At 51.5% G+C, this 21,585-nt stretch overlaps 9 protein-coding genes across 9 annotated transcripts; 5 read left to right on the top strand and 4 right to left on the bottom strand.

The window, feature by feature from the left end:
- The first annotated feature begins 45 nt into the window (after window positions 1-45).
- Window positions 46-2,462, top strand: CC77DRAFT_1099822 (hypothetical protein). The gene is made up of 2 exons (XM_018530024.1): window positions 46-481; window positions 536-2,462. The coding sequence occupies exons 1-2, from the start codon at window positions 442-444 to the stop codon at window positions 1,960-1,962; spliced, it is 1,467 nt and encodes a 488-aa protein (XP_018379914.1). The 5' UTR covers window positions 46-441; the 3' UTR covers window positions 1,963-2,462.
- A 595-nt stretch (window positions 2,463-3,057) lies between these two features.
- CC77DRAFT_1013864 (hypothetical protein) lies at window positions 3,058-4,098 on the bottom strand (the record flags this gene model as incomplete). Its single annotated transcript, XM_018523865.1, has 1 exon — window positions 3,058-4,098. The coding sequence occupies one exon, from the start codon at window positions 4,096-4,098 to the stop codon at window positions 3,058-3,060; it is 1,041 nt and encodes a 346-aa protein (XP_018379915.1).
- A 292-nt stretch (window positions 4,099-4,390) lies between these two features.
- CC77DRAFT_1025665 (hypothetical protein) lies at window positions 4,391-4,733 on the bottom strand. The gene has a single exon (XM_018526109.1). The coding sequence runs from the start codon at window positions 4,702-4,704 to the stop codon at window positions 4,510-4,512; it is 195 nt and encodes a 64-aa protein (XP_018379916.1). The 5' UTR covers window positions 4,705-4,733; the 3' UTR covers window positions 4,391-4,509.
- A 348-nt stretch (window positions 4,734-5,081) lies between these two features.
- On the top strand, window positions 5,082-5,927 carry CC77DRAFT_558269 (hypothetical protein). The gene is made up of 3 exons (XM_018532173.1): window positions 5,082-5,130; window positions 5,176-5,626; window positions 5,731-5,927. Exons 2-3 carry the CDS (start codon window positions 5,240-5,242, stop codon window positions 5,830-5,832), a joined length of 489 nt encoding a protein of 162 aa, XP_018379917.1. The 5' UTR covers window positions 5,082-5,130; window positions 5,176-5,239; the 3' UTR covers window positions 5,833-5,927.
- A 187-nt stretch (window positions 5,928-6,114) lies between these two features.
- CC77DRAFT_948650 (acetyl-CoA synthetase-like protein) lies at window positions 6,115-10,899 on the top strand (the record flags this gene model as incomplete). The annotated part of the gene is made up of 3 exons (XM_018535210.1): window positions 6,115-6,442; window positions 6,492-6,880; window positions 6,946-10,899. 3 exons carry the CDS (start codon window positions 6,115-6,117, stop codon window positions 10,897-10,899), a joined length of 4,671 nt encoding a protein of 1,556 aa, XP_018379918.1.
- Window positions 10,900-11,488: 589 nt separating this feature from the next.
- CC77DRAFT_974952 (DUF1769-domain-containing protein) lies at window positions 11,489-12,859 on the top strand (the record flags this gene model as incomplete). The annotated part of the gene is made up of 3 exons (XM_018535909.1): window positions 11,489-11,787; window positions 11,922-12,564; window positions 12,703-12,859. Coding segments are annotated over exons 1-3 (957 nt in total), but the record flags the coding sequence as incomplete, so codon positions are not given.
- Window positions 12,860-13,152: 293 nt separating this feature from the next.
- CC77DRAFT_1025667 (Isocitrate/isopropylmalate dehydrogenase) lies at window positions 13,153-14,653 on the top strand. Its single transcript, XM_018526110.1, has 2 exons — window positions 13,153-13,208; window positions 13,275-14,653. Exons 1-2 carry the CDS (start codon window positions 13,184-13,186, stop codon window positions 14,321-14,323), a joined length of 1,074 nt encoding a protein of 357 aa, XP_018379920.1. The 5' UTR covers window positions 13,153-13,183; the 3' UTR covers window positions 14,324-14,653.
- On the bottom strand, window positions 14,531-16,125 carry CC77DRAFT_1000994 (hypothetical protein; the record flags this gene model as incomplete). Its single annotated transcript, XM_018523139.1, has 2 exons — window positions 14,531-14,652; window positions 14,712-16,125. 2 exons carry the CDS (start codon window positions 16,123-16,125, stop codon window positions 14,531-14,533), a joined length of 1,536 nt encoding a protein of 511 aa, XP_018379921.1.
- A 1,401-nt stretch (window positions 16,126-17,526) lies between these two features.
- On the bottom strand, window positions 17,527-20,531 carry CC77DRAFT_558304 (kinase-like protein). The gene is made up of 2 exons (XM_018532174.1): window positions 19,642-20,531; window positions 17,527-19,594 (listed from the first exon to the last, which is right to left on the bottom strand). The coding sequence occupies exons 1-2, from the start codon at window positions 20,362-20,364 to the stop codon at window positions 17,537-17,539; spliced, it is 2,781 nt and encodes a 926-aa protein (XP_018379922.1). The 5' UTR covers window positions 20,365-20,531; the 3' UTR covers window positions 17,527-17,536.
- Between the last annotated feature and the right edge of the window lie 1,054 nt (window positions 20,532-21,585).

Below are 21,585 nucleotides of genomic sequence, written 5' to 3' on the forward strand. Positions count from 1 at the left end.
GGCTCGTCCTGCACGTTACACAACCGGATAATCTACTAATAGATGGTATCGTTACGGGCATCCGTATCAGCTGCCGCTTTAGTGTCGTGCAGTCCAGGTTATTACATAGCTGCGTTGAATTCAGGCATTAAGAGAAGAGAAGGCTACCGGGAACGCGATACTCTAGGTAAGATTAGACAGGACCACAGCTAGATTAGAGCTGACGGTTCGGTAAATAGTGAGACGTATGGCATGGTCCCCAGATAGTTGATGTCACTTGGCTGCCTGGTCTGGTTGGTCGTCCTGCTAGATAGTAAGATCCAGGCTGCTGAAATGCGCTAGAGGGCGGTATATCTACTAAATTCTGGACCTCCCTGTAGCTAGAGTTTGGTTAGATTTTGAATTTACAGTTTCTATTTCTTCGCAGGTTAGAAAAACAAAACCAACAACAGTCTAGAGATTATGAACAGTGTGCGCGAGCTTCCCGTGCTACGGTTATTGGGTACGAAGCATCTATGTAACAGGCATACCTATCGCCAAAGCTTATCACCCTTAGGAAAATCCGAACAGCTTTCCGCTGTTTCTCATCAACTAGGATTCTTCAAGAATGTGGGAATATCTGCTCACTACTCTCTCTCTACTGTTGCTACTCTACCCGATTTGCAGTCAATCATCTACGCCGCATTGACACAAGTCGTCCATGGAAACTCCATCCTATCCGCCGTCCCGATCGACGAACTATCTCCAAACGCCTACTTCGTCCGTTTGCAGTCTCTCGATCTTCGTTCCTGCGTACTTTTCAAGACTAGAGCGAGCTCGATTGATCAGCGCAACCAAGACACTGAACTCGACACAATTCTCCAGGAGGAACACAATACTGACTTCAAGCTTTCTCATGGTCACCTGCCTTTCTGGCGACTGACTATCCTGCAAGACACTAGTGGAGAGAAGGGGTGTGGTTTCACCGCATCCTTTGTCTTCCATCATAGTCTCGGCGATGGCGCAACAGGAGTCATCTTCCACCAGTCATTCCACCAGGCACTCGAGAGTGCTCTCATGCTACCGTCTTTGAAATTAAGCAGCCCGAAAATACAAGTGTCTGAGAGTTCGACTGTTCTGCCACCACTAGAAGATTTGCATCCGTTGCCGTTGAATCCGAACCCACTTCATCACCGCACATCGGGTGAGGAGCTGGAAGAGTGGACAGGAAATCCCATCCAACTACCAATGATGTCGCATTACCGGACACTGTTCTTTCCACCAATAGCTTCAGCTAAATTTGCGCAAGAGTGTAAAGAGAATGGTCTCACAGTGACGTCCGGCTTAACCGCGGTATTGGCCAGTGCGTTGTTCGAGCAGCTTCCAGATACTGTCCACGCACTCACAGGTATCATACCGATCAACCTTCGTCCATGGCTCAGCCTCCACCACAACTGCAGCTCCACGAGCGAAGCGATGGGCAGTTTCATCGATGCATTGAAAGTACAGATCCGTCGCGAGCATTGCTCCTTCCCCACCGACAGCGATGAACACACGGGAGCTACATGCGGACTCGCGGCCGGGCGTCATACAGCGAAAACAATAAAAGAATACATGGGTAACAAGAGTCCGAGTGGTGAGCCATATACGTCGATTGCTGCATTCAAAGGTATACACGACACAGCTGCGGTGTTCAAGTCTATGCTTAACACGCCCCGCGATGCGGCATTTGAGATCTCGAACCTTGGCCGCTTCCCGCCACCTTCTTCCCCGTCACTTGACGTTCCTAATGATGCTTGTGAAGGTCGATGCCGTATCGGACGCATGACCTTCAGTCGTAGTGCTGTTGGCTTTGGCGCTGCGATCACAACGAGTGTTTTGATGGGAAACGATGGAGTCTTGAGCGTGGGGTGGAGTTGGCAAGAGGGAGTGGTAGGGGAGAAGCTTGTGGAAAGTGTTATGGAGGGTTTTAGGAAGGCCGTTGAGGGTGGTGTTCATTTCTGAGGGAAAGTGATAGGGTCAATTGACAGCTTGAAATGCAGCAGAGGAATAACACATCACATTCGACCCCCAGGAACAGTTTTGAGGAAACTGTTTCCTACCCGCTGAGTAGTAATTCCCACAAGACGAGATCGCGTAATGCGCAAGTCGACACGACGTCTCCATGCCATCATTCGGTCCTTCATTCGCCACAAGATCAATGTCATGCGTCGATCTGCTTTTGTTTCAGGCGCGACGCGCGGTCATTTTGGCGCATACTACCAATTCGCTCAATTTGACGCAATCTGAGCTGTATATGTACAGCCGGTAGACTAAGAGAATTGATCTTAGCGTGAGATAGGCCCGAAAAGCTACATGGGAGTTGGTAGCCTACATGCGCATGCGCGGAGACGTGCCTACAAGAGCAGAAATACAGACTAGGCAGCCTGATTCGCGCAGAAGGCTGAGGCAATTGTCGCCCATCGGGTTAGTCGCCCAACACTGCCAAGATGCTATTATCTCGCCAACTTGAAAATCTGACATCTGATCCTGATGGCTGGGAGAAACGATGTACAAACGAAAGATGCTTACAATAGCTCACCGGTGTAGTGATGTGGTCATGGAGAAAGATCACAATTCGGGGCGTGCACCTCTTCTTACTTCGCACGGAATCTTACATGCGATATTGCATGGCTATGTTAAGCAAGCGGACTAGCGATATATGCAGGGTAGCTGAAAAAGCGCTTTGGGGTCGTATAGCGGTAAGTCTGCTACATGATGGCGACTTGTATCGCACAATCTATAGCCGCAACGTGCCAGAGAATCGGATGTAAATGGTATGCATAGGTCAACTTATGCTACCAAGCTGAGATGGCATGGTGAAATGTATAAGGATGAGTAACGATTGATCACTTTTGCGAGGAGGAAAGCTCGTTACGAGGACTGCGCGAAACAGAGCAACACAGTGTGTCTTGAACCAGCCCAGTTGGTGCAGTTCCATTGAATGACTTGGAGCTATCGTACATGATTTAGAAACGTAGTTTGGTGATCCTGCATGAATGACATGTGGGCGACCCGTCATATCAGTCTCGGTTCACGGCATGCCACCAACAGAGCAGCTCATGCCGTGGCCCCATCAGTCCTAAGAGTTACCAGCATCCTGCTCAACCAACTCTTTTTCGCCGCAATTGCAGCTCCAACAACAGGCACCCCAGGATTATTAACAGCATCGAACAAATGCGTTCCACCTGGCCAAACATGTAACTCGCATGAGCTTCCGCACCGCCACATATTCAACGCATATGCGACAGCCGGATCACGGAAGACCTCGCATTCAGCCGCGTCGATGTAAGCCTGAGGTAAGTTGGTCAGATCTGTAGCTCGGGAGGGCGCTTGGTACATGGTGACTGTATCGGTGCCGCGCTGACCTGCAAGGGCGTGGTTCCAGGCCGCGCGGTTTGTGACGCCATTCCATGGCACACCGTATTCGAATTGTGCGTCCGAGACGCTGTTGCATCGATCATCTAGCATAGGCGAGAGTAACATCTGCGCCTTGACAGGCACGATAGGAACTTTTCTATCGCGGGCTAAAAGGCAGGCGGAGGCAGCGAGAGGGGCACCCCCAGAGGACCCGCAGACGACTATAGCTGCAGGATCGATGCCTAGGCTCATGGCGTTTGTGGAGAGCCAAACGAGTGCTTCATAGCAGTCTTCAGCTCCTCCTGGTGCGGGCGTCTCGGGCGCAAGCCGGTATTCGACTGAAACGATGATACACGGTATGTCTTGGGCGACATCAATCAGCTGTGCGACGGCGCTGAAGCGATCACCTGAGATCATGCCGCCCCCATGGATGTAGAACAAGGCTGGTAGCGTGGTAGACGAAGCCAGTGGTGCGAAAATGGATAAGGCAATGCTGTGACCACTAAGGCTAGTGATGACATGGTGAGTATGCGTCAGGTGCGGATTCGCGCTCAGAATTGGCTCTGGGCTTCCCCCGACATCTAGACTACGGAGAAAGGAGATATTCAACTCTTCTGGTAGGATGACTGAGTCTACAACGGGTGCTAGTTTGGGGTCGATGGGTGGTCTGGGGAATGTGATGCGCGGGTCTAGCTCGGCGGCCTGCGAGTACGGGTACGGGTAGGCCGAAGAATCGGACATGATGGCCGGTGAAGGTTCGTTAGCGAGACACATTTAGACATGGTTTTGCTTGCGTAAATGTACTGGACGCTTGCGGCGATTGTTGAGGTGTTGTGCTGACAGTAAGCATGAGTCGCGGGTCGCACTCTCTAACCGAGGTGAGGTCAAGGGTGCCAACGGCCCGCTCCACATCACAGGGCGTACCAGGCGGCAGGGCATATTATCCGCCGCTGCGGGCGTCGTTCCGACGCAACGCCAGCGTCCCACGCACCAGGCTCTCACTACCCGCGATACAGTCCCTCCCACGCGTTCTTTGAAAATCAACATTTTCTTCCACATCAGGCGTCCTGCCGTGTTAACGCCCTACTTGAACAAGCGCGTTCTTCGATGAGCATATTTGCGAATGAGCACATTTTCCGTGAGCACGTTTCGTTAGCGACTGCCCTTATTAGTAAAGTCTAGCAACGTTTTTCGCGGCTTGGAGCATCGTAGTCGTACAAATGTCCCCGTCCTTAACCTTGTTGGGAGACATACTCCGTGCCCAAGAGATAGGTAGCCATCTTCGTAGAGATCCCGGTCGCGCCTAATTCCTGAGCTCGTGTGGAGACGACCTATGGTATGATGCATTCCAGCACCGAGGCTGTGGCGGTTGCAATGATTATTCGCATGAAAGCAGAGCACGAAGATTGGCACGCAATCTGGATGTTGTCAGCATGGGGTGGTTTGATCGTAAGAGCTCCAGATACTATAGTGAGCTCAGCTCCTCCCACGCTGCTACAATGCTTGCCCGCTCTTCTTGGCCCCGAATAGTCCCTCGAATCAAGTCATTGTCGGCATACATGCGTAACAACGAGGTGCGGCTGAGGGTGGTATATTACAGCATCGCATAAGCATTGGAATGCTGCTTGGTATGTCCTTCTTCAACCAATGAGGCTTCCAGTGATGAGCGGCTATTTGGCCTTGTTGGTTCTGGCCAGCTAGGGGCCACGAGCAGAACCATAGGGCTGCGAGTTTGACTGAATGAACGACTTTCGTGACGATACGAATACTGAAGTACGTCAATGACGGGAAAGATCGAGTTGCTGTTAAATCCGTTAGCATCTGGACAACGTGGCTTTTCACGCACACATATGTGGGAGCCACATTGGACATTCCGTCACCTATGAGGCACTGTCCGAACTCGCGGCATCCGTTGTGGACCACAATCAAAGGATTAGCATGCTTGCGTATACAGCCAAGTATGTGGCTGCGCGAGTGGGACGGGAAGACGTCTTGGCTATGGAATACGACAAGTAGATTTCATAGTGGCGCGAACGCTAGCTATCACATGGTCCTTGGCCCGTGTTGGTTACAACTTAGCCTCTGCTTAGTTCATGTCACATTTCAACCTCACTCATCTTACATTCTAGTCTCCGCTCGCACATGGAACGTCGCATGGATCACGACACTATCCGAATACACTACCTTGAAGCGGGATGACTTGGCCAATACGCAATGGTTGCTGACTGTAAAGTCTCGGATCCCAGCTGGTCTCGCAAGCTCCAACCGCGTCAGTGAAACAGTTGTCCTCTAAGAGCTAAGCGGGCTGCCGCTGCCATGACTCGAACTACGCGCTGACTGTATGTCGCCTGGAATGAGGCGACTCCGTAACAGTTGTCTTGCCTCGAACAACCTCATATTGCCTCAGCCACCCCTGCAATGTCGATGCTCGGCTTCTATCCGAGTACCGTCCCCGGTATTACAGTCACTTCGTGATTTCAGTCAGCGTTCGCTTGACCCGATAATACGTGTGGCGCTCGTTTCTCACTTGCTAAACTGACCGTGTCTAAGCCATCTAGATTCCAGCAGCTTTATAGAGTTGACTTCTGGACTTAAGCAAAGTTTCACTCATCATTCCAACGTTACAATCCCTCTGATGTCTCACTGGTCCTACATGACATAACCATGCGTCTTAACGGCTTGACTAGTAACAACCCCGCTGGACTTGGAATTACGCTGCCATGCGATGATTCGGCGGTTGCCAGCATTCCTTCCGGCATGAAAGACACATCGAACAAGATTCTCGAAATCATATATGAACATGCTCTCAACAAGTTCGATGATTCGAAAGAGCGCCTAGCTGCGGGGACGGTAAAATTCCTTACCGTGATCGACCGATTTGTCCAAGCAGGCGAACGTGTCGAGACATGTTTGCCGGCCTTTCCCTTCAAGTCGGCCAACAAAGTTTACAAAGTGCTCGGATCTCTACCAGATAAGGCGGAAGAACTAGCGCTCCAACGGCTGAACCACATGTGCGCAAGGATCAAGGATGTCTACAAGCCCGGAGCGAGAGTCACTATCATCTCAGATGGCATAACCTACAACGGTACGTAAACCCACTGTCAATAGTCATGACCTAGACTGACGGGTATCAGATCTTCTCTCGATATCAGATCGTGAGACATGGACTTATGGTGAGGCTCTGCGTCGGATGGCGACGGAAAAGAAGTTCACATACATCGCCTTCTCTCGACTGAAAGATATACTCAATTTTCCAGACCTGCCAGACAAGCTGCGAGAGATAACATATGTCGCCAATTGCACGAACTTCAGACGCCTGCTTCTCAACAAGTACGGGAGGACTGATATCGATATCGACACGGAGATCAGAGAAAATGCAGACACGAGATTGACTTATCTCGGTTACCGGAAGTTCCTAGAGTCTGACCTGAAGCACATATTCGCGCTCGGAGAGAACCGCGGTAGCAATCAGTATAAGAGAGACGTCAAGTATCTCGCGAAACAGATGCTATACAGAGGATACGTAAGTTCTCCAACATTTCATTTGCCCAATGAGATCACCTCTCTGTAAACTGACACTATTAAAAGGCATATGCTGGAGCTGTTAAAGAAGCGTACCCTCATCACCTTAGACTCTCGATACACGAATCGATTGGCGATCACAAGATATCGATTAGTCTACTGGACACGAAAACAGGTTACACAACGCCATGGCATTGCAGCGTAGCCTTGCTGACCAACGGAGACTGGGTGAGCGCACCTGCGGGTGAGTTCCGAAAGGATTCGCGGCTCGAGCTCATTCACGAGAACGGACGGCCCAGCCACTTTCAAGAAAAGAGACTGCAGGGATCTGATATGCCATGGATCAACGAGGCAAATGCCAGCTATCTACAAGCTCGGACGCCGTTCAATGGTACGCGAAGTGGCTATTCCTCGCCGAGTGCGACGTCCATCGTCAGCGGCATGTCTACACCACCGACATCCTTTGGGACATCCCCCCCACGTTTATCACACTCTCCGTCGCACTCTTCTCGCGATACAAAAATTCCAGAGACGCTACACATGGGTGACATCGGAAGTGAGCCAGCCTATGGTCGCCGGCTCATACCCCAGATCATGGACCAACTCGCCAGAAATCAACCTGACCAAATCGTTTTTTCGATTGCTAAACCCTCAGATGCAGGCCTTGAACTGCGGGATATATCAGCGCATGCTTTCGCGAAAGCAGTAGACAAGACAGCATGGTGGCTTCGTCAGCAGGTCGGCGAGTCGTCATCGGTGCGACCTGTGGGCTACATCGGCCCTCACGACCTTCGGCACATCCTGATCACCTATGCCTGTGTGAAGGTTGGCTACGCTGCGCTCTATCTTTCGCCCAAGAACAGCACAGAGGGTGCTTTGTCTGTGCTAGAAGCAACAGAGTGCGATATCTGGGCTAAGGCACGCGAAGTGGAAGCAGCCCCTCTTGTGAAGGACATTCTAGAGAAACGCCCGATGAAGTTGCTCGAGCTACCATTACTCGACGAACTTCTGGATCCGGAAGATGTCGAGTACTACCCTTACATCAAGGCTTTTGCCGCGGCTGCTACAGACCCTTTCTGTTATCTTCACACCTCCGGTTCGACGGGCGCACCAAAACCGATCCCGTGGACTCACGGATTGATCGGCACGATGGATGCAATACGCTTACTTCCACATGTTGATGGCGACGATGGATTAGTGCCGTGGACGTCGGACTGGAGAGAGGGAGACCGAATCTACTCCTCTTTTCCCATGTGCCACGGTGCTGGGATCATCATGAATATACTCTTGCCAGCTCTTTTCGGTCTAACCTGCGTATTAGGTCCTGAGAGCACTATCCCCAACATCTCACTTCTAGAGACTCTTGCCAATCATGCCAAGATCGACATCTGGAGCATGGTACCATCGCTTGTTGATGAGCTAGGAGAGACGCCTGATGTTTTGGCCAAATTCCAGTCTTCTAAGTTCATCTGTGCGTCAGGTGGGCCGGTCAGCCCTATCAGCGCTGGCAAAGTCAACCATATTGTCAGAGTGCTAAACTTGACCGGAACAACAGAGGGCCTTTTTATCGGTAATCTCGTCGTCAAGAGAGAGGATTGGTTCTGGTTCGCTTTCCATCCTTACTCCGGGTTCGAGTTCAAGGAAGTGGAGCCGGGTATCTATGAGCACTGGGTCCACCGTAATAAACATGCATCCCTGTTCCAAGGCATCTTCCATACATTTCCAGACAAGGACTCTATCAACTTCAAGGACCTGTACAAGCGGCATCCGAACAAGCCCAATCTCTGGGCTTTTACTGGTCGTAACGACGATCTCATTGTTCTTTCTAGTGGGTACAAGATATTGCCTTTGGAGTTTGAAGCACTCGTCAGTACTCATCCCGCAATTGACGGATGTCTCGTCATAGGCAGCAACAAGCTGCAGGCTGGTCTTCTCATCGAGTTGAAAGACCAAGTAGCCAAGACCAACGACTTAATGGAGAGTATATGGGCTAAGATTGAGGAAAGCACCCTGTCCTCACGACAAACCGTACGTCTATCCCGTGACTATGTCTGCTTTGCACAACCAGAAAAATCATTCGTTCGAACAGACAAAGGTACGGTCAAGCGACGAGCTACCTTATTGCTTTACGAAGACTACATCGAGCGATTCTACCGCGCTCGCAGTACTGAAACTTCTTTCGTTCTCGATATCAGCTCTGCATCGACAATGCAGATGTCAGTGCGTGAGATCCTTGCTTCATCACTCCCAGCAATCCAATCTGCTTCTCCGGATGATGACCTATTCGAACTCGGTCTCGATTCATTAGGGGTATCAGCCGCTATCAATACCATTCGAGCAGCGATCAAGTGTCTAGATAAACTCGCACCTCGCCATCTCTACGCCAACCCCACATTGGCCAGCTTCACTGCTGCTCTTCAGCCGATGATCGCTCAAGCGCAAGATGCTGGTAATATGAAGCCCATTACTAGCGACCGAGAGGCGAACATGCAGCGCATGGTTGCGCAGCGAAGAGCATGGCAGTCTTTTCGATTGAACCCCTTCGACTACGTCAACCCGAACCATTACATGGGGCTGGTGTTTTACTTCCCCCTCCAAGAGGGCGTTGCATTCGAAGAGACATTCGCAAACATGCAAGCAGGACTGAATCGAACATTTGAGCTCATACCAGCATTAGGCGGCAAGATGATGACATGCTCCAAAGACGAGATCGGATACACCAAAGGCGATCTCTGCGTAACTGTACCACCCTTCGGCCAACCAGCTCGCAATCGTTTAGTCTACAAGGACTTATCCGATGTGCTTCCGGAATTCGAGAACCTTCGAGGCGATGGATTTGTGCCATCAGCCTTCAAAGATGAGCTGGTTCTGCGACAAGACACTTTCCCGCAGCTTCCCGCGGATATACTCGTTGCGCAGGCCAATTTTATCAAAGGTGGCTGCATTCTTGCTGTCGATCTGAACCACTGCTGTTTGGATGGTGTGGGGGCTATTATTGCGATAAAAGCATGGGCTGAGAATTGCAGGTATCTGCAAGGCGACACCTCAGCAACTTGTTCATGGTACGACACAGAGAGCTTCAATCACAGCCTTCCAGAGGTTCTGCATGAGCTTGAGGGATACGGGCGTCCAGTGGAAGAGGTCGATCTCGATGTTTGGGGTATGCTACCCTTTATCCCGTCAGCTGATATTCTTGAAAGGCATGCTTCAAATCGATCAGAACCTCTGGACCGGCCACTAAGCTACCCGCTGCACTCAGTATGGCCATTACCCTGTGCAGAGCGGAAGATGGACACTACTCTATTCCTGATCCCACCTGAGAAGCTCGAGGCACTCAAAACGAACGTCCTGCGCGATCCTAAAGCCAGCGGGACCATCATATCGATCAGCGACATCATTCAAGCCTTCTTTTGGCGTTCAGCCCTCCGTGCACGATATGCCGTAGCCAAAGCTTATGGCCGAGATTTCAAACCTGATGACCCCTCTATCCTCGAGTTGCCAACAGACGGGCGCCCTTACTTCTCCTCTCTGCTACCTACATCATACATGGGCAGCCTACTCACCCTGAACCGGACAAGCATGTCATTAGAAGAACTCTGCGCCCCAACGACAAGTATCGCACAAATAGCACGAGTACTTCGCACATCCGCTGCACGCATGACACCAGAGCTTGTTCACGACGCATTTACTCTTCTCCAATCCCTTCCCGACCACTCACGCTTCTCGACCGCAAACATGGGTCTCGACCACATGCATGCCATGATCTCAAACATGATTCTCTTTGAGATGAAAGAGATCAATTTTGGCAGCACCTACTTTGGTAATGAGGGAAGTCCAGAGAGTATGAGGCCGCAGCTAGAGCGCGGAAATGGGAGGTTTAGATTTTTGGTTGTGTTTCCGCTGAAGAGCGATGGGAGTGTGGAGTTAGTCATGGGGACCTTTCCAGAGGAGAGGGAGATGCTGGCGGCGGATCATGAGTTTACAAAGTATGCACAGTTGAATGATGTGGCGGTTTGTTGAGGGGTCATGGTTAAGCCGCCTTGGTAAGGTGTTAGCTGTAGTCTGAGTAGTTTACAGGTGCAAATTGGGAATATTCACTTGTTCGTACAAAGTTGATCGTGACACATCTGTCGTCGAATTGTGAACTCGACGATGGAGTCGCAAATTATCACTAACAGTGCGAAGCTGCGACAGCGCCATGAAAGACCTCACGACTGATCTATGGGTCGGTAACACCAGATAGGTTTGACAATGGCTTTGTCCTCAAAGATGAGCGGCTACAAGGAACACAGTCTGGAAACAAGCCAAGCTTATCCAATGTTCGTTTATAATGATGAGACCTGAGAAGGAGGATCGGAGAAAATAGAACTGGAGGGAGAGGATATCAAGTCGAGAAGTTGGCTCATGTCAATGGTACGGGAGATCAATACATAGCACTATGCCGATGTTTCGCTCACCCAGCACGTAGCACAAGTCACATAAGTTCATGACAATACTTACCCCTCCATCACAGGATGGACCGCCACCGCATTGCAGATCACGCTTTGCCCGATGAGCTCTAGCGCAAATATCCCTGCTTCCGCGGCTTCGGAACGTCATCGCCCATCACCAAATTTCGGGTTCTGCAAGCCAACAGCGCATGCGATCGATACTGAAGGACTATTACAACGACTTAACTCAAAATTGAGACACTGCAACTGCTTCCGCCGAAGATCTCGTCAACGCACGTTGGGAACCGTTTCCGAGCCAGCATGGCGACCCACGAGCAGTACATATTGCACGTAACAGCAGGCGCAACATACGACACCTCGAAACACCAAGATGTACTTGTAAACAGCGAGAAGCCGGTGGACGTCTCCTCCGATCTCATCAACGCGAAAATACATGTGCGCATCAAAGACTACCGAGGTACGTTGCGCGCTCTGGCCTACCCCCACCCACCGATGGTGGAGGTTTTGCCTGCCTCCCTTCTGAGCCGACCGGCAACCTACTCCCTCTTCCCCTCCCATTACCATGCGCTGCCACTAACAACACCTACTCAGGCTTACCTGAAGGCTCTCCCAAAACATCTCCTTACTTCTCGACCCCCCAACACCCATACGACCGCTACTCGATCTCCTTTTCCTTCACCCCCAAACACGATATCGCAGGCGATAAACTCGTCTTCGGAAACGACTTTGACCACCCGATACGCGATCACCTACCCCCGTTGTTTGACAAGGCGTTTGGAATAGTCAAGTGGTGGATCGACCCGGGTCTCGATGGCGATGTATACGCCGACGAGCCGTACCTATACGGCGCGCTGCTATCTTCTATAAATGTGCTCAGGATTGGCAGCAAGGCAGACGGAGATAAGCCTAGTGGGGACGACCTAGAGGGCGAAGCGCAAACGCAGGGAGATGTTGAAGTGCCTGGATCAGATGGTGAGGCTATCGTCTACGAGGAGGGTGCAGACGGCGACGGAGTCGAAGTCAGGAAAGAAAAGCGCGTACCGGAAAAATCTGGAGCGAGGCAAAAGTTTTTCCTCACAGAGCAAAATCGAAAGGACTTTGTGTTCGAGGCGGGGAGGGAATACAAGTGCGACTTCTTCAATCCATACCTTGACTTCAATGAGTTTGCGTTGAAGATTGGGTATGGGTTGCCTAATATCAGTATGATTGGGCATTGGGATGGACAGCCCCTGCGGTACGTTACAACTTTCTTTGTTCTTTGTCCTCTTGTTCTGCTGAGCATTCCACCGCTACTTACACATACACCTTTCTTTGGACCGTGGGATATGGAGCTGACTTGATCAATTATACTAATCAGATCGCACACACTTAGATATGTGCTCAAAAACCGGGAAACCAACCAAGAGCTCTTTGTTGTAGTGATCGAGCTGCTGCCTACCGAGCAGGCGAGGAAAGAAGGTGCGGAGGATCCCAAGGAGAAGTTTGAGCAAGTACATGGAAGTGAGAAGAAGGAAGAAAAGAATGAGGATTTGGATTAGGACAAGGTGGGTTGGTGGCTGAAGGTCGGAGTTAGAGTTAGTGATTCGGGAAAAGGAATGCGATGACGCGCGGCATCGCTACGGGTGTTTTCCAGGGTAAGGAGTAATGGGGTCGGCATTGACGTGACGATAGATCAGCAAGTGTAGTAGTAGACTTAGTCATATGATATTTGCCGTGACTGTCGATTGTCTTTGGTCCCCGTGGGGTACAGACCGTTGGCATTCCTCGGCAGGGGAAGCTCGGACCTCCGAACTTCGGCGTAAGCTGCCAAAAATTCCAGGGCGGAGCAATCCGCACCGCATCACAGCTTCAACATGGCCGCACGCACTTTGAGGATAGGTAAGGCAGTCAATTGCACGATGACGGCGCAAAAAGTATCTGAAGTCGTCGACTAATGCCCCTTAGGCCTCATTCCAGGCGACGGCATCGGCCGCGAAGTAATCCCCGCGGGCCGCCGCATCCTCGAAGCCCTGCCTTCTTCGTTCGGCCTCAAGTTCTCCTTCTCGCACCACGAGGCTGGCTGGGAAACGTTCCAGAAGACGGGGGCCGCCCTGCCCGACAAGACGGTTGAGGCGCTCAAGTCCGACTGCGATGGCGCCCTTTTCGGAGCCGTCAGCTCGCCCACTGTGCAAACCAAAGGCTACTCCAGCCCGATCGTCGCACTGAGAAAGCGCATGGGCCTGTATGCCAACGTCCGTCCTGTGAAGAGCGTGAGGGGCGCAGCGAGGAGTGTAGACCTGGTGATTGTGAGGGAGAACACCGAGGATCTTTACGTCAAGGAAGAAAAGACATACGCGGCGCCCGACGGCTCCAAAATTGCAGAGGCAATCAAGCGCATCTCGGAAACAGCATCCTTCAACATTAGTGCCATGGCCGGCGACATCGCACTCCGCCGCCAGCGCGTCCGCGATGCGGGTGCAAGCTCCATTCACAACTCGCCGCTCGTAACCATCACACACAAGTCCAATGTCCTTTCGCAAACCGACGGCCTCTTCCGCGAGACAGCCCGCCGCGCACTCCAAGACGCCAAGTACGGTCTCGTCGGCGTAGAAGAGCAGATCGTAGACTCCATGGTGTACAAGCTCTTCCGCCAGCCTCAGGACTACGACGTCATCGTCGCGCCCAACCTATACGGTGACATCCTCTCCGACGGCGCGGCGGCCCTCGTTGGCTCCCTTGGCCTGGTTCCTTCTGCGAACGTTGGCAAGGACTTCGTCATCGGAGAGCCATGCCACGGTTCCGCACCAGATATCGAGGGCCAGGGCATCGCGAACCCTATTGCGACGATCCGGTCTACGGCGTTGATGCTGGAGTTTATCGGTGAGGAAGAGGCGGCGGCGGCTGTGTACAAGGCAGTGGACGCCAACCTCGAGGAGGCAAAGCTACTGAGCCCGGATATGGGTGGCAAAGCCAAGACGGAGGAGATCATCGAGGATATCTGCAAGAGGTTGTAGACCTGTGATTGTCGAACGTTGATCAAGGCTGCTCGCGGGTGCTGTTTGGGTGCCCTGAGACTGGTCCAGAATGACGATTCACAAATTTCATGCGCCTACATACCGACCAGATGAGATATGTGATGTGCAATTAGACGAATACTCCATATACTCCAACCAGTTCCACCAACTTCGTCACTCCAATCCAAAATCTTTCTCCGCTGTTGATCATATCCTAGTAAGAGCCTCGACATCGACTCGTTGATAGAAAGAAACATGCCCAAAGGTTTCCCAATACTGCGCCAACCGGTCGTGCGAGATGAGGATAAGTTGACTCGTCATGTAATTGTCTAGATGAAATGAGCAAATCGCGTTCCACAATAATCACAATGGATACACGGAAACGTACCATTCCTGAAGCCTGTAGCAGCGATATGCCCAACACTTCTCACAATCCTTGCGCCCTTGAAGATCTCCTCTTTGGCGACGCGGATCAAGCCATTAGGTCCAATATCAGGTGCTATAAAGGTAAATTCTCCGCGTGGAATATTTGGATCGCCTGTCAGCTTGACAGCCTCGATGCGACCACGATATACGTCGGGGTCTTCTTCTTGTCCAGTGCTAGCGGTGTGTTCCGGTCCACTACTCTGACTGATGTGAAACGCTTCCTGCAACGTAGCAACGCTATCTTCCAGGTCATCTGCAGTCTCCATTTCCGCGACGCTGCCCTCGCCATCCTCGGACGCAACATCTGTAGGCGCGGTGGTCCAACTCCCCTCACTAGACACACTGCCCTCTCGCTCCCTCGCCCTCATTGCCCACAACGCCCGTTCAGGCAGCGGCTTTGCATCCGCCTCATCCGGCTGCATGATGACGAGAAACTCGCAGCCATGGCCCGCGTAATCGCCGCACCAAATGCCCTGCCACGGTTTCTGCTTGGTCGGCGTGTAGCATTCTTCAGGTAGCGTGGCCCACGTCGTCACGTCCTCGCCGATGCGCATACCCAGGCCGAGTGCGCGTGTGGAGAACTCCATCCACCGGCGGATGCGAAATGTGGATGTGGACAGCTGGGTCAAGGTAGCGGGTTTCTGGCCTGGTTGGCGGAAGCCGGATGGGGAAGTGTCGTTGCGTGTGCGGTCTTGACTGGGCAAAGTGAGAGGTGGCCATACGGGCGTTGCATCGCCTGTGATGGCTTGGGGCCAGGGGCGCGTGAGCATGAGTTGCGAGAACAGACTCGCGGCTTGCTGTTGCCGGTCGCGGTAGAGGCTCATTCGAATTTCCTTCTGCAGACGATAGCCAATGGGTCCAATGGCTTCTTCGTAGGCATCTTTGTTTAGTCGGACAATAGGCGCGTTGAGGTCGAGGCGTATCTTTGGGTTAAAGGTGTGGATTATGGCTTCCGGGTGCTGCTCCCACGATAGTGCAGACGGAACGCCGCGTTCGGCTACAAGGGCGTAAGCTTCGATTGCGTCGAGGCGGTGGTCGTAGCGTGCGATGAGGAGCTTGCCCGTGTGCGCGGTGTCGGCGAACCAGATCTTTCGCCGGGCGATGAACCAATATGGGTGGTGTTGCTGGAAGAGGTCGCGCCATGTCAAGTGTGCGGGTTTGGTAATGGCGGGGACTTCTGCTTGTACAAACGTTTGCCAAAGTATGTCCTGGAGAGTGTGCTGGCGCAAGGATTTGCTGACCATGCCCACTGTAAGAAGATCGGAGAGATGGAGGTAGCGGAGTACATCATGGAGTAACTCCGAAGGCAGGTTCAGCAACGGCGGGATGGTTGTCTGTGATATTCCGCTTGGGGTTTCGGGAGATCGTGTCTCCATTTGGTTGCGCCTTTATGTGACGAGCTTGTTATGAATGTCTACAGTGAGTCCCTGTTTAGGGAATGGATCGTCTATCCAAGTGTGCAATCCGGGTGGCAAAAAGCTTATGTCGCGTTCTTTCTGGCACAGGCGCGTATTGAATGCAAGCCGCTGCGACAAGGAGAGGAATCCGAATCTATCACGGCTGAGTTTCTAGCTCTTTTGTCGCGTCTCCAAGGTGTCTGCTGTTCAAGCGCCTCTTTTCTCGGCAAGGTCCCGTGGTGACACCTTCCCACCTTCGCCTAGTCGCAAGAAGTCCGGGGTAGATTGGCGTGATCAAGCAACGAATACGAGAGCCATGTACGATGGAGTGCTAAGTCGCGTATCTTGGGTTCGTCAAGTACCTGCTGTTTTAGGTGGTTGGTGAACTTGCGTGATGATGGCGATGTTGCGATATCGGATGATGTGTTGCAAGGTTGAGGAGGCGACTTTGGCGGTAGGTGCACGCGGATCGGATATGGCGGTAGAGTGACGATGGCGTTGCAGGAATCGACTGAAGATGGCGGAGAGAATTATTGGAGATCTAGGTACGATGGGTACATGGAGTTGTTGCGCTACGTGATGCATGGCAAACACGATGTCGTGGTACGTCACTATCAGTCCGTGCGCCGCGGCGGGTGACTTTTGTGGGGTGTGTGGAACCTGACTTCTTCGATCCTCATCCGTACACCTTTATGGATTCCGCGCATGTAAACAGCATTGCAGGCTGCAGAATCCAGTTGCCTGGAGCATCATCACGATAATCGGAAACAACCGTGCACATGACTGTACGAAGGGGTCGTAACGATGGTATTCTTTCTGCGCGGCATCGGTGCATCTACTCATACCATGCACCACTCCATACAAAGTAGTTCATTTTACCTTGTACTTTCTTAAGCTTGGCCTCTGCTATTTCGGGCCATTGGTGAGCGCCCATCTGGGATCGTTTATGTACCAGTCAACCAGCACATTCAGATTCTCTAGATGGCTTCGCTGGGGCTGTTCGAGCGCTTCACAAAATATGGACCAGGGGTTTATATTGATATTCGTCGCTGTTATTAAGTCAGAGCAACTGTTAGCATTCATATAGAGTGCTTCGTTGCAGGCAGCGGTTTTGTATAGTAATTGTTAATGCAGATGCTCTTTATCTTCTCTAAGCGCTTCATCGACCCCGTTAAGGAAGATGTGCTAGGGTAATAGCGGAGGGTTATTGTAATCCTCTACATAGGTAGCATCCTCTACTTTTCTTTCGAGCCCTAGTTGAAGTGTATTAATACAATTGTTTGTATTACTAGTAAAGTCTCCTTAGGTACATATTATTACCGTGTATGCTACATATGCCTTTCTAACATCCTGTCAGCCTTTTGTGCCTGACACTCGTATTTGACACTATCTACCGCGTCTCTTTGATTTCTAATCCCGCCTTCTTTTTCTCAACGTCTCCTTGCTCTTCAGGGACGCAATTTTTACCACACATCATCCGGGAATTCCAGTCTTTCATCTTGCTCATACTGCAGTGGATTTCGTATGCCGTAGGTCGCTTTTGAGGCTCCGGATCCATCATGCGGACGATCAGCGCACCATAATTCTCGGCGAAACATTGCTTCTGTATCCACTCAGGAAGTCTTGCAAGGACTCTTGGTTCGTCATACAGCATATTCTTGTTTGGACCCCCAGAGAGCCAGGTGTAGGTACTGTTGTCGTCCTCGTCGGCTTCCGCGGTGCTTTTCGCGGAGCTATCTTCGTTGCCTTCATTGGTTGGCCGCTTGCCGTCCGCGGGCTGTAAATTGAACTCCGTGTCGTTGGAGCCGTTAGCTGGTTGCTTCTCCTCTATGGGCTGCGATTTTGACCCCGCTTCACGGACTGACCGCTTACCGCCCGCAGGCTGCGACTTAGACTCCGTGTCGTTGGAGCCATTAACTACTGGTAATTGCTTCATCTTGGCGGACTGCGATTTAGACCCAGCGCCCTTGGAGACGTTAGATGATCGTGTCTTTTTGGCGGACTGCGGTTTAGACCCAGCGTCAGTGGAGACGTTAGATACTCGCTCTTTTTTGGAGGGTCGCACTGTAGAACCGGTGTCGTTAGCGTTGTAAGCTGGTTGTTCCCCGTTAGCGAGCTCGGAGCTCGTTTTGTCATCGTTGGTGACATTTTGCGAAGGATCTTGCAGCAAGAACTTCCACATTGCGTCTCGGCTACTGCCCAGCCTGACAGTCTCCATCTCGAGAGCTGCGCAACCCAAGCCAAAGACATCTGTGGCATTGTATATCTCTTCGGACATCCGACCTTGCGATGGCGCATACGGGTTCTGGGGTCTTGAATTGGTCTTCGACTGGGTAAAAGGTTGTAGATCACTCACCTGCGGTTTGCTGCCAACTTCACGTATGTCTTTAATGCGCTTGATCACAGCGGCCTCGCCGAAATTAGCAAGGTAGATTTTGTTGTTGTCCTCCAGATCTACAAGGATGTTTTCTGGGCTAACAGCGCCATGCGCGATTCCTTGCTTGTGCAGATAACTTAACGTACCAGCCAGACAGCCGGAAGATTCACGCAACACCCTTTCCCAACTACCTAACGCATTTTCTTTCCGCTTCAACTCCACCATCGAGAGATATTCGTGGAGGTTATACTTTGTCACAGGCGTCGTCAGAATCGCGAAATTCTCTCCTTCTCGATATGTTGCTTCGAAATTGACCATGTGTCGAGCACCTCCATTTGGCTTGCAGGGCGTCAGATTCTCGAGAAGTCTTGCCTCAGTTTGGGCAAGGCCAGCAATTAGGTCTTTTGCCTCTGCCGTGTCTTCTTTGTTCTGATCTCTGTGAAAGGTTTTCCGACACAGGATCCGCTTACCAGCTTTGCCTTCAGTGTTAGCGTCGCTGACAGAATCGAGATTGTAAATCTTGTCGATCCGAAGGTATCGATTGCGGAAGTAGGGCGAGCGATTGGCATCGCTGTACGACGTTTCGAATTCACTGGTTCTTGTAGCAGATTTGGCCGCGTTTTCGGGGCTTATCTCTGCCGAAGGGTAAGCCAGCGGATGGGGAACCTTGGCGACCTTTGTCAGGTGAGAGTCTTGAGGCATGCAGCAAGCTCCGCAAAATGGTGCTTCCAAAGCGTCACCGTGTATGATGACCAGCTCCTTCCAAACCTGGGTGGCCGTGGGCCTCTCCCTCGGCGTCTCACTGACCATTGCACGTATCAGGCTCAGAAGCTGAAGATCGCTCCTGCCAGACACCTGTTCAGTCATCCACTTGACGATCCTGGGCATATTTTGATGATATTTTACTGTGTTTTCTTCGAACAACTCTGCTACGTTTTGGTGTTTCCCGGTAGAAGGATCTTTCTTGTACACTGCGAAGATTTCGATGAAGACGCAGGCCAGGGAGTATATGTCTTGTGCTCGTCCACGCTTCTCCCGGCTTTCCAGTGATAGAGCTTCCGGGGCAGCGTACTATTGATTGTTAGCTCTTGAATGCTTGGGAAACCTTTCAGTGATACCTTATGTGTCACTTTGCGCTCGGGTGGGCCCTCCGATGCGGATGTAAATTCAGCCTCGAATTTGACTGACAAATCAAAGTCTGTGATCCAAATTCGCGCGCCACAGATCAGTATGTTATCCGGCTTGATGTCTTTGTGCTTGATGTTTTTGTGATGGATATGTGCTAGAGCATGTGCCATGCAGCCCATGGTGGACGCAACAAACTGCGATACCGATTCCCATCCGTGCTTGTTCAGGCCTTCCGTGATATGTGCTGGAGGATTCTTCTCATCGTACTGCATCAATATCTTCCTGAGACTTAAGGGCGCCCAAGGAACCATAAGCAACGCCGCCATGTTTCCGAAACTATAGCTTCCGATCGTCTCAACGATGTGAAAGTGTGAAAGTGGCTTGATGTTGTTCACCTCCGTCTCCACTAATCTTTTCAGTCTGTCAATGTCCCCAGAGTCTCCGGAATCGGATTGCAATTGCTTCACGGCCACAAAGTCTTCGGTAGGAGGAACTCGCTTGTGAGAGACCGTCGTTCCGAATTTTCCAGTCGCAGATCCTTCTTCTGTGTTTTCATCGTCCAACCATTCGCGAAGTTCTGACACGTCCTTGAATTCCACACCGAAGTCCGGTAGGGCGAGATCCTGGTGGCTACGCCACCGTGGAGGTTTTTGACCATCTCTCATGCGCCACAATTTGCCAGTGGTGTTGTGAGCAATGTCAGGAAGCTCCATGGCCAGAACTCCCGTAGAGAGTAGGTAATGTGACGATATTGCGGATGCGGCAAAAGGTCTTGACAAAAGCGGGCTTGAGAAGTTGAGTTGATAGGAGGAACGGACGGACAATGCAGTGACTTTGCCTCATGGTTTTTCGACCGTCTGAACAGGGCGCAGTTTTAGGCACCTAAGCGACAGTGGGAAGCCCTCCACACCTTCCCCATCCGGCCTCTGCGCAGCCATCAACGTCAACACTAGTGCAAGGTATAAGCGGCTTCCCTGGTATTTTAGTGGGGTCATGAAGTCCTCCAGGTCCCATTGCAGCCGAAAAAGTCTCATGTGTATCGCAGCAGATGTGTAGCCCAATCAACCTCACGTTCTGGCCCTCACCGGACGTTGGGCGCTTAGGAATCGACCAATCACACGTGTATCGCGTGCGTGCCTCGCTTGGACAGACTGCAGTATGGGGAGCAAGGCTGAAAGTCAGCCTGTTGCGGAGTGCGGTAATCACGGTGGTCACAAGTACTGCGGTGGTTGATGTTTAATATTTCTCACAACGTGAAAGACGCAAGGTGCAGAAGCTGGTCCTACTCTCCGGTTCTGTAGTGATGATTGTAATTCGTAGAGTTACTGCTGGAACAATGTACTTCATTCCGGAGAAATGTGGGATTTCGAGATGTCCACAACGCTCCGCGGAACCAAAGTTGTCGCCTGGAGGGTGCCCCAAGGCCTCGACAATCTGCGATGCTCAGTATGCGCTCTTGTTACCTTAAATGACTCTCAAGAACCTACCTAGGTATTAGAAATTTCTGTACCGCACTTTCCACATGCCGTCTCACCACTGTAAATCGGCTCGCCACAGCTTTTGCATTTCTGAAGTTCCGACATCGTTGAAGTTTAGTGAACACCTTGCTAAATGCTGTTCTTTCTGTGCGAATGGTATGGCAGAAGTACCCGTGGCAATCGTTCCGGCGAACGTCACCCTTTTGAAGATCGATGGAAAACCGGCTTTGAAAATGGTGGGCGTTGAAGGATGGCAGGCTGAGATCGAGGCGACCTATAGCCTCCTAGGGGCAGTGTCACCGGTATCGGTGAGTCGGACTGCTCGGGACTGTCACCCCTCCTTTGTGGAACCCCACCGTGACGGTCATAACTAACGCAGAGGGTTGTTGATATACATCTTAACCAATCCTCAAATGGAGAAGCAATACTGGGAAGAAAAGAGCAGCTCTCAAACTC

Source organism: Alternaria alternata (genome assembly GCF_001642055.1).
Source record: "Alternaria alternata strain SRC1lrK2f unplaced genomic scaffold CC77scaffold_31, whole genome shotgun sequence".
NCBI lineage: Eukaryota > Fungi > Ascomycota > Dothideomycetes > Pleosporales > Pleosporaceae > Alternaria > Alternaria alternata.

Bases quoted from the DNA above. Each gene is read 5' to 3' on its own strand.
- CC77DRAFT_1099822 (XM_018530024.1), top strand. From the start codon at position 442: ATGAACAGTGTGCGCGAGCTTCCCGTGCTACGGTTATTGG. The intron at 482-535 runs GTACGAAGCATC...TATCACCCTTAG, and splicing joins TCCCGTGCTACGGTTATTGG to GAAAATCCGAACAGCTTTCC.
- CC77DRAFT_1025665 (XM_018526109.1), bottom strand. From the start codon at position 4,704: ATGCATCATACCATAGGTCGTCTCCACACGAGCTCAGGAATTAGGCGC.
- CC77DRAFT_558269 (XM_018532173.1), top strand. From the start codon at position 5,240: ATGAGGCACTGTCCGAACTCGCGGCATCCGTTGTGGACCACAATCAAA. The intron at 5,627-5,730 runs GTCAGTGAAACA...ACTCCGTAACAG, and splicing joins GTCTCGCAAGCTCCAACCGC to TTGTCTTGCCTCGAACAACC.
- CC77DRAFT_1025667 (XM_018526110.1), top strand. From the start codon at position 13,184: ATGGCCGCACGCACTTTGAGGATAG. The intron at 13,209-13,274 runs GTAAGGCAGTCA...AATGCCCCTTAG, and splicing joins CGCACGCACTTTGAGGATAG to GCCTCATTCCAGGCGACGGC.
- CC77DRAFT_558304 (XM_018532174.1), bottom strand. From the start codon at position 20,364: ATGGAGCTTCCTGACATTGCTCACAACACCACTGGCAAATTGTGGCGC. The intron at 19,595-19,641 runs GTATCACTGAAA...AACAATCAATAG, and splicing joins AGCGCAAAGTGACACATAAG to TACGCTGCCCCGGAAGCTCT.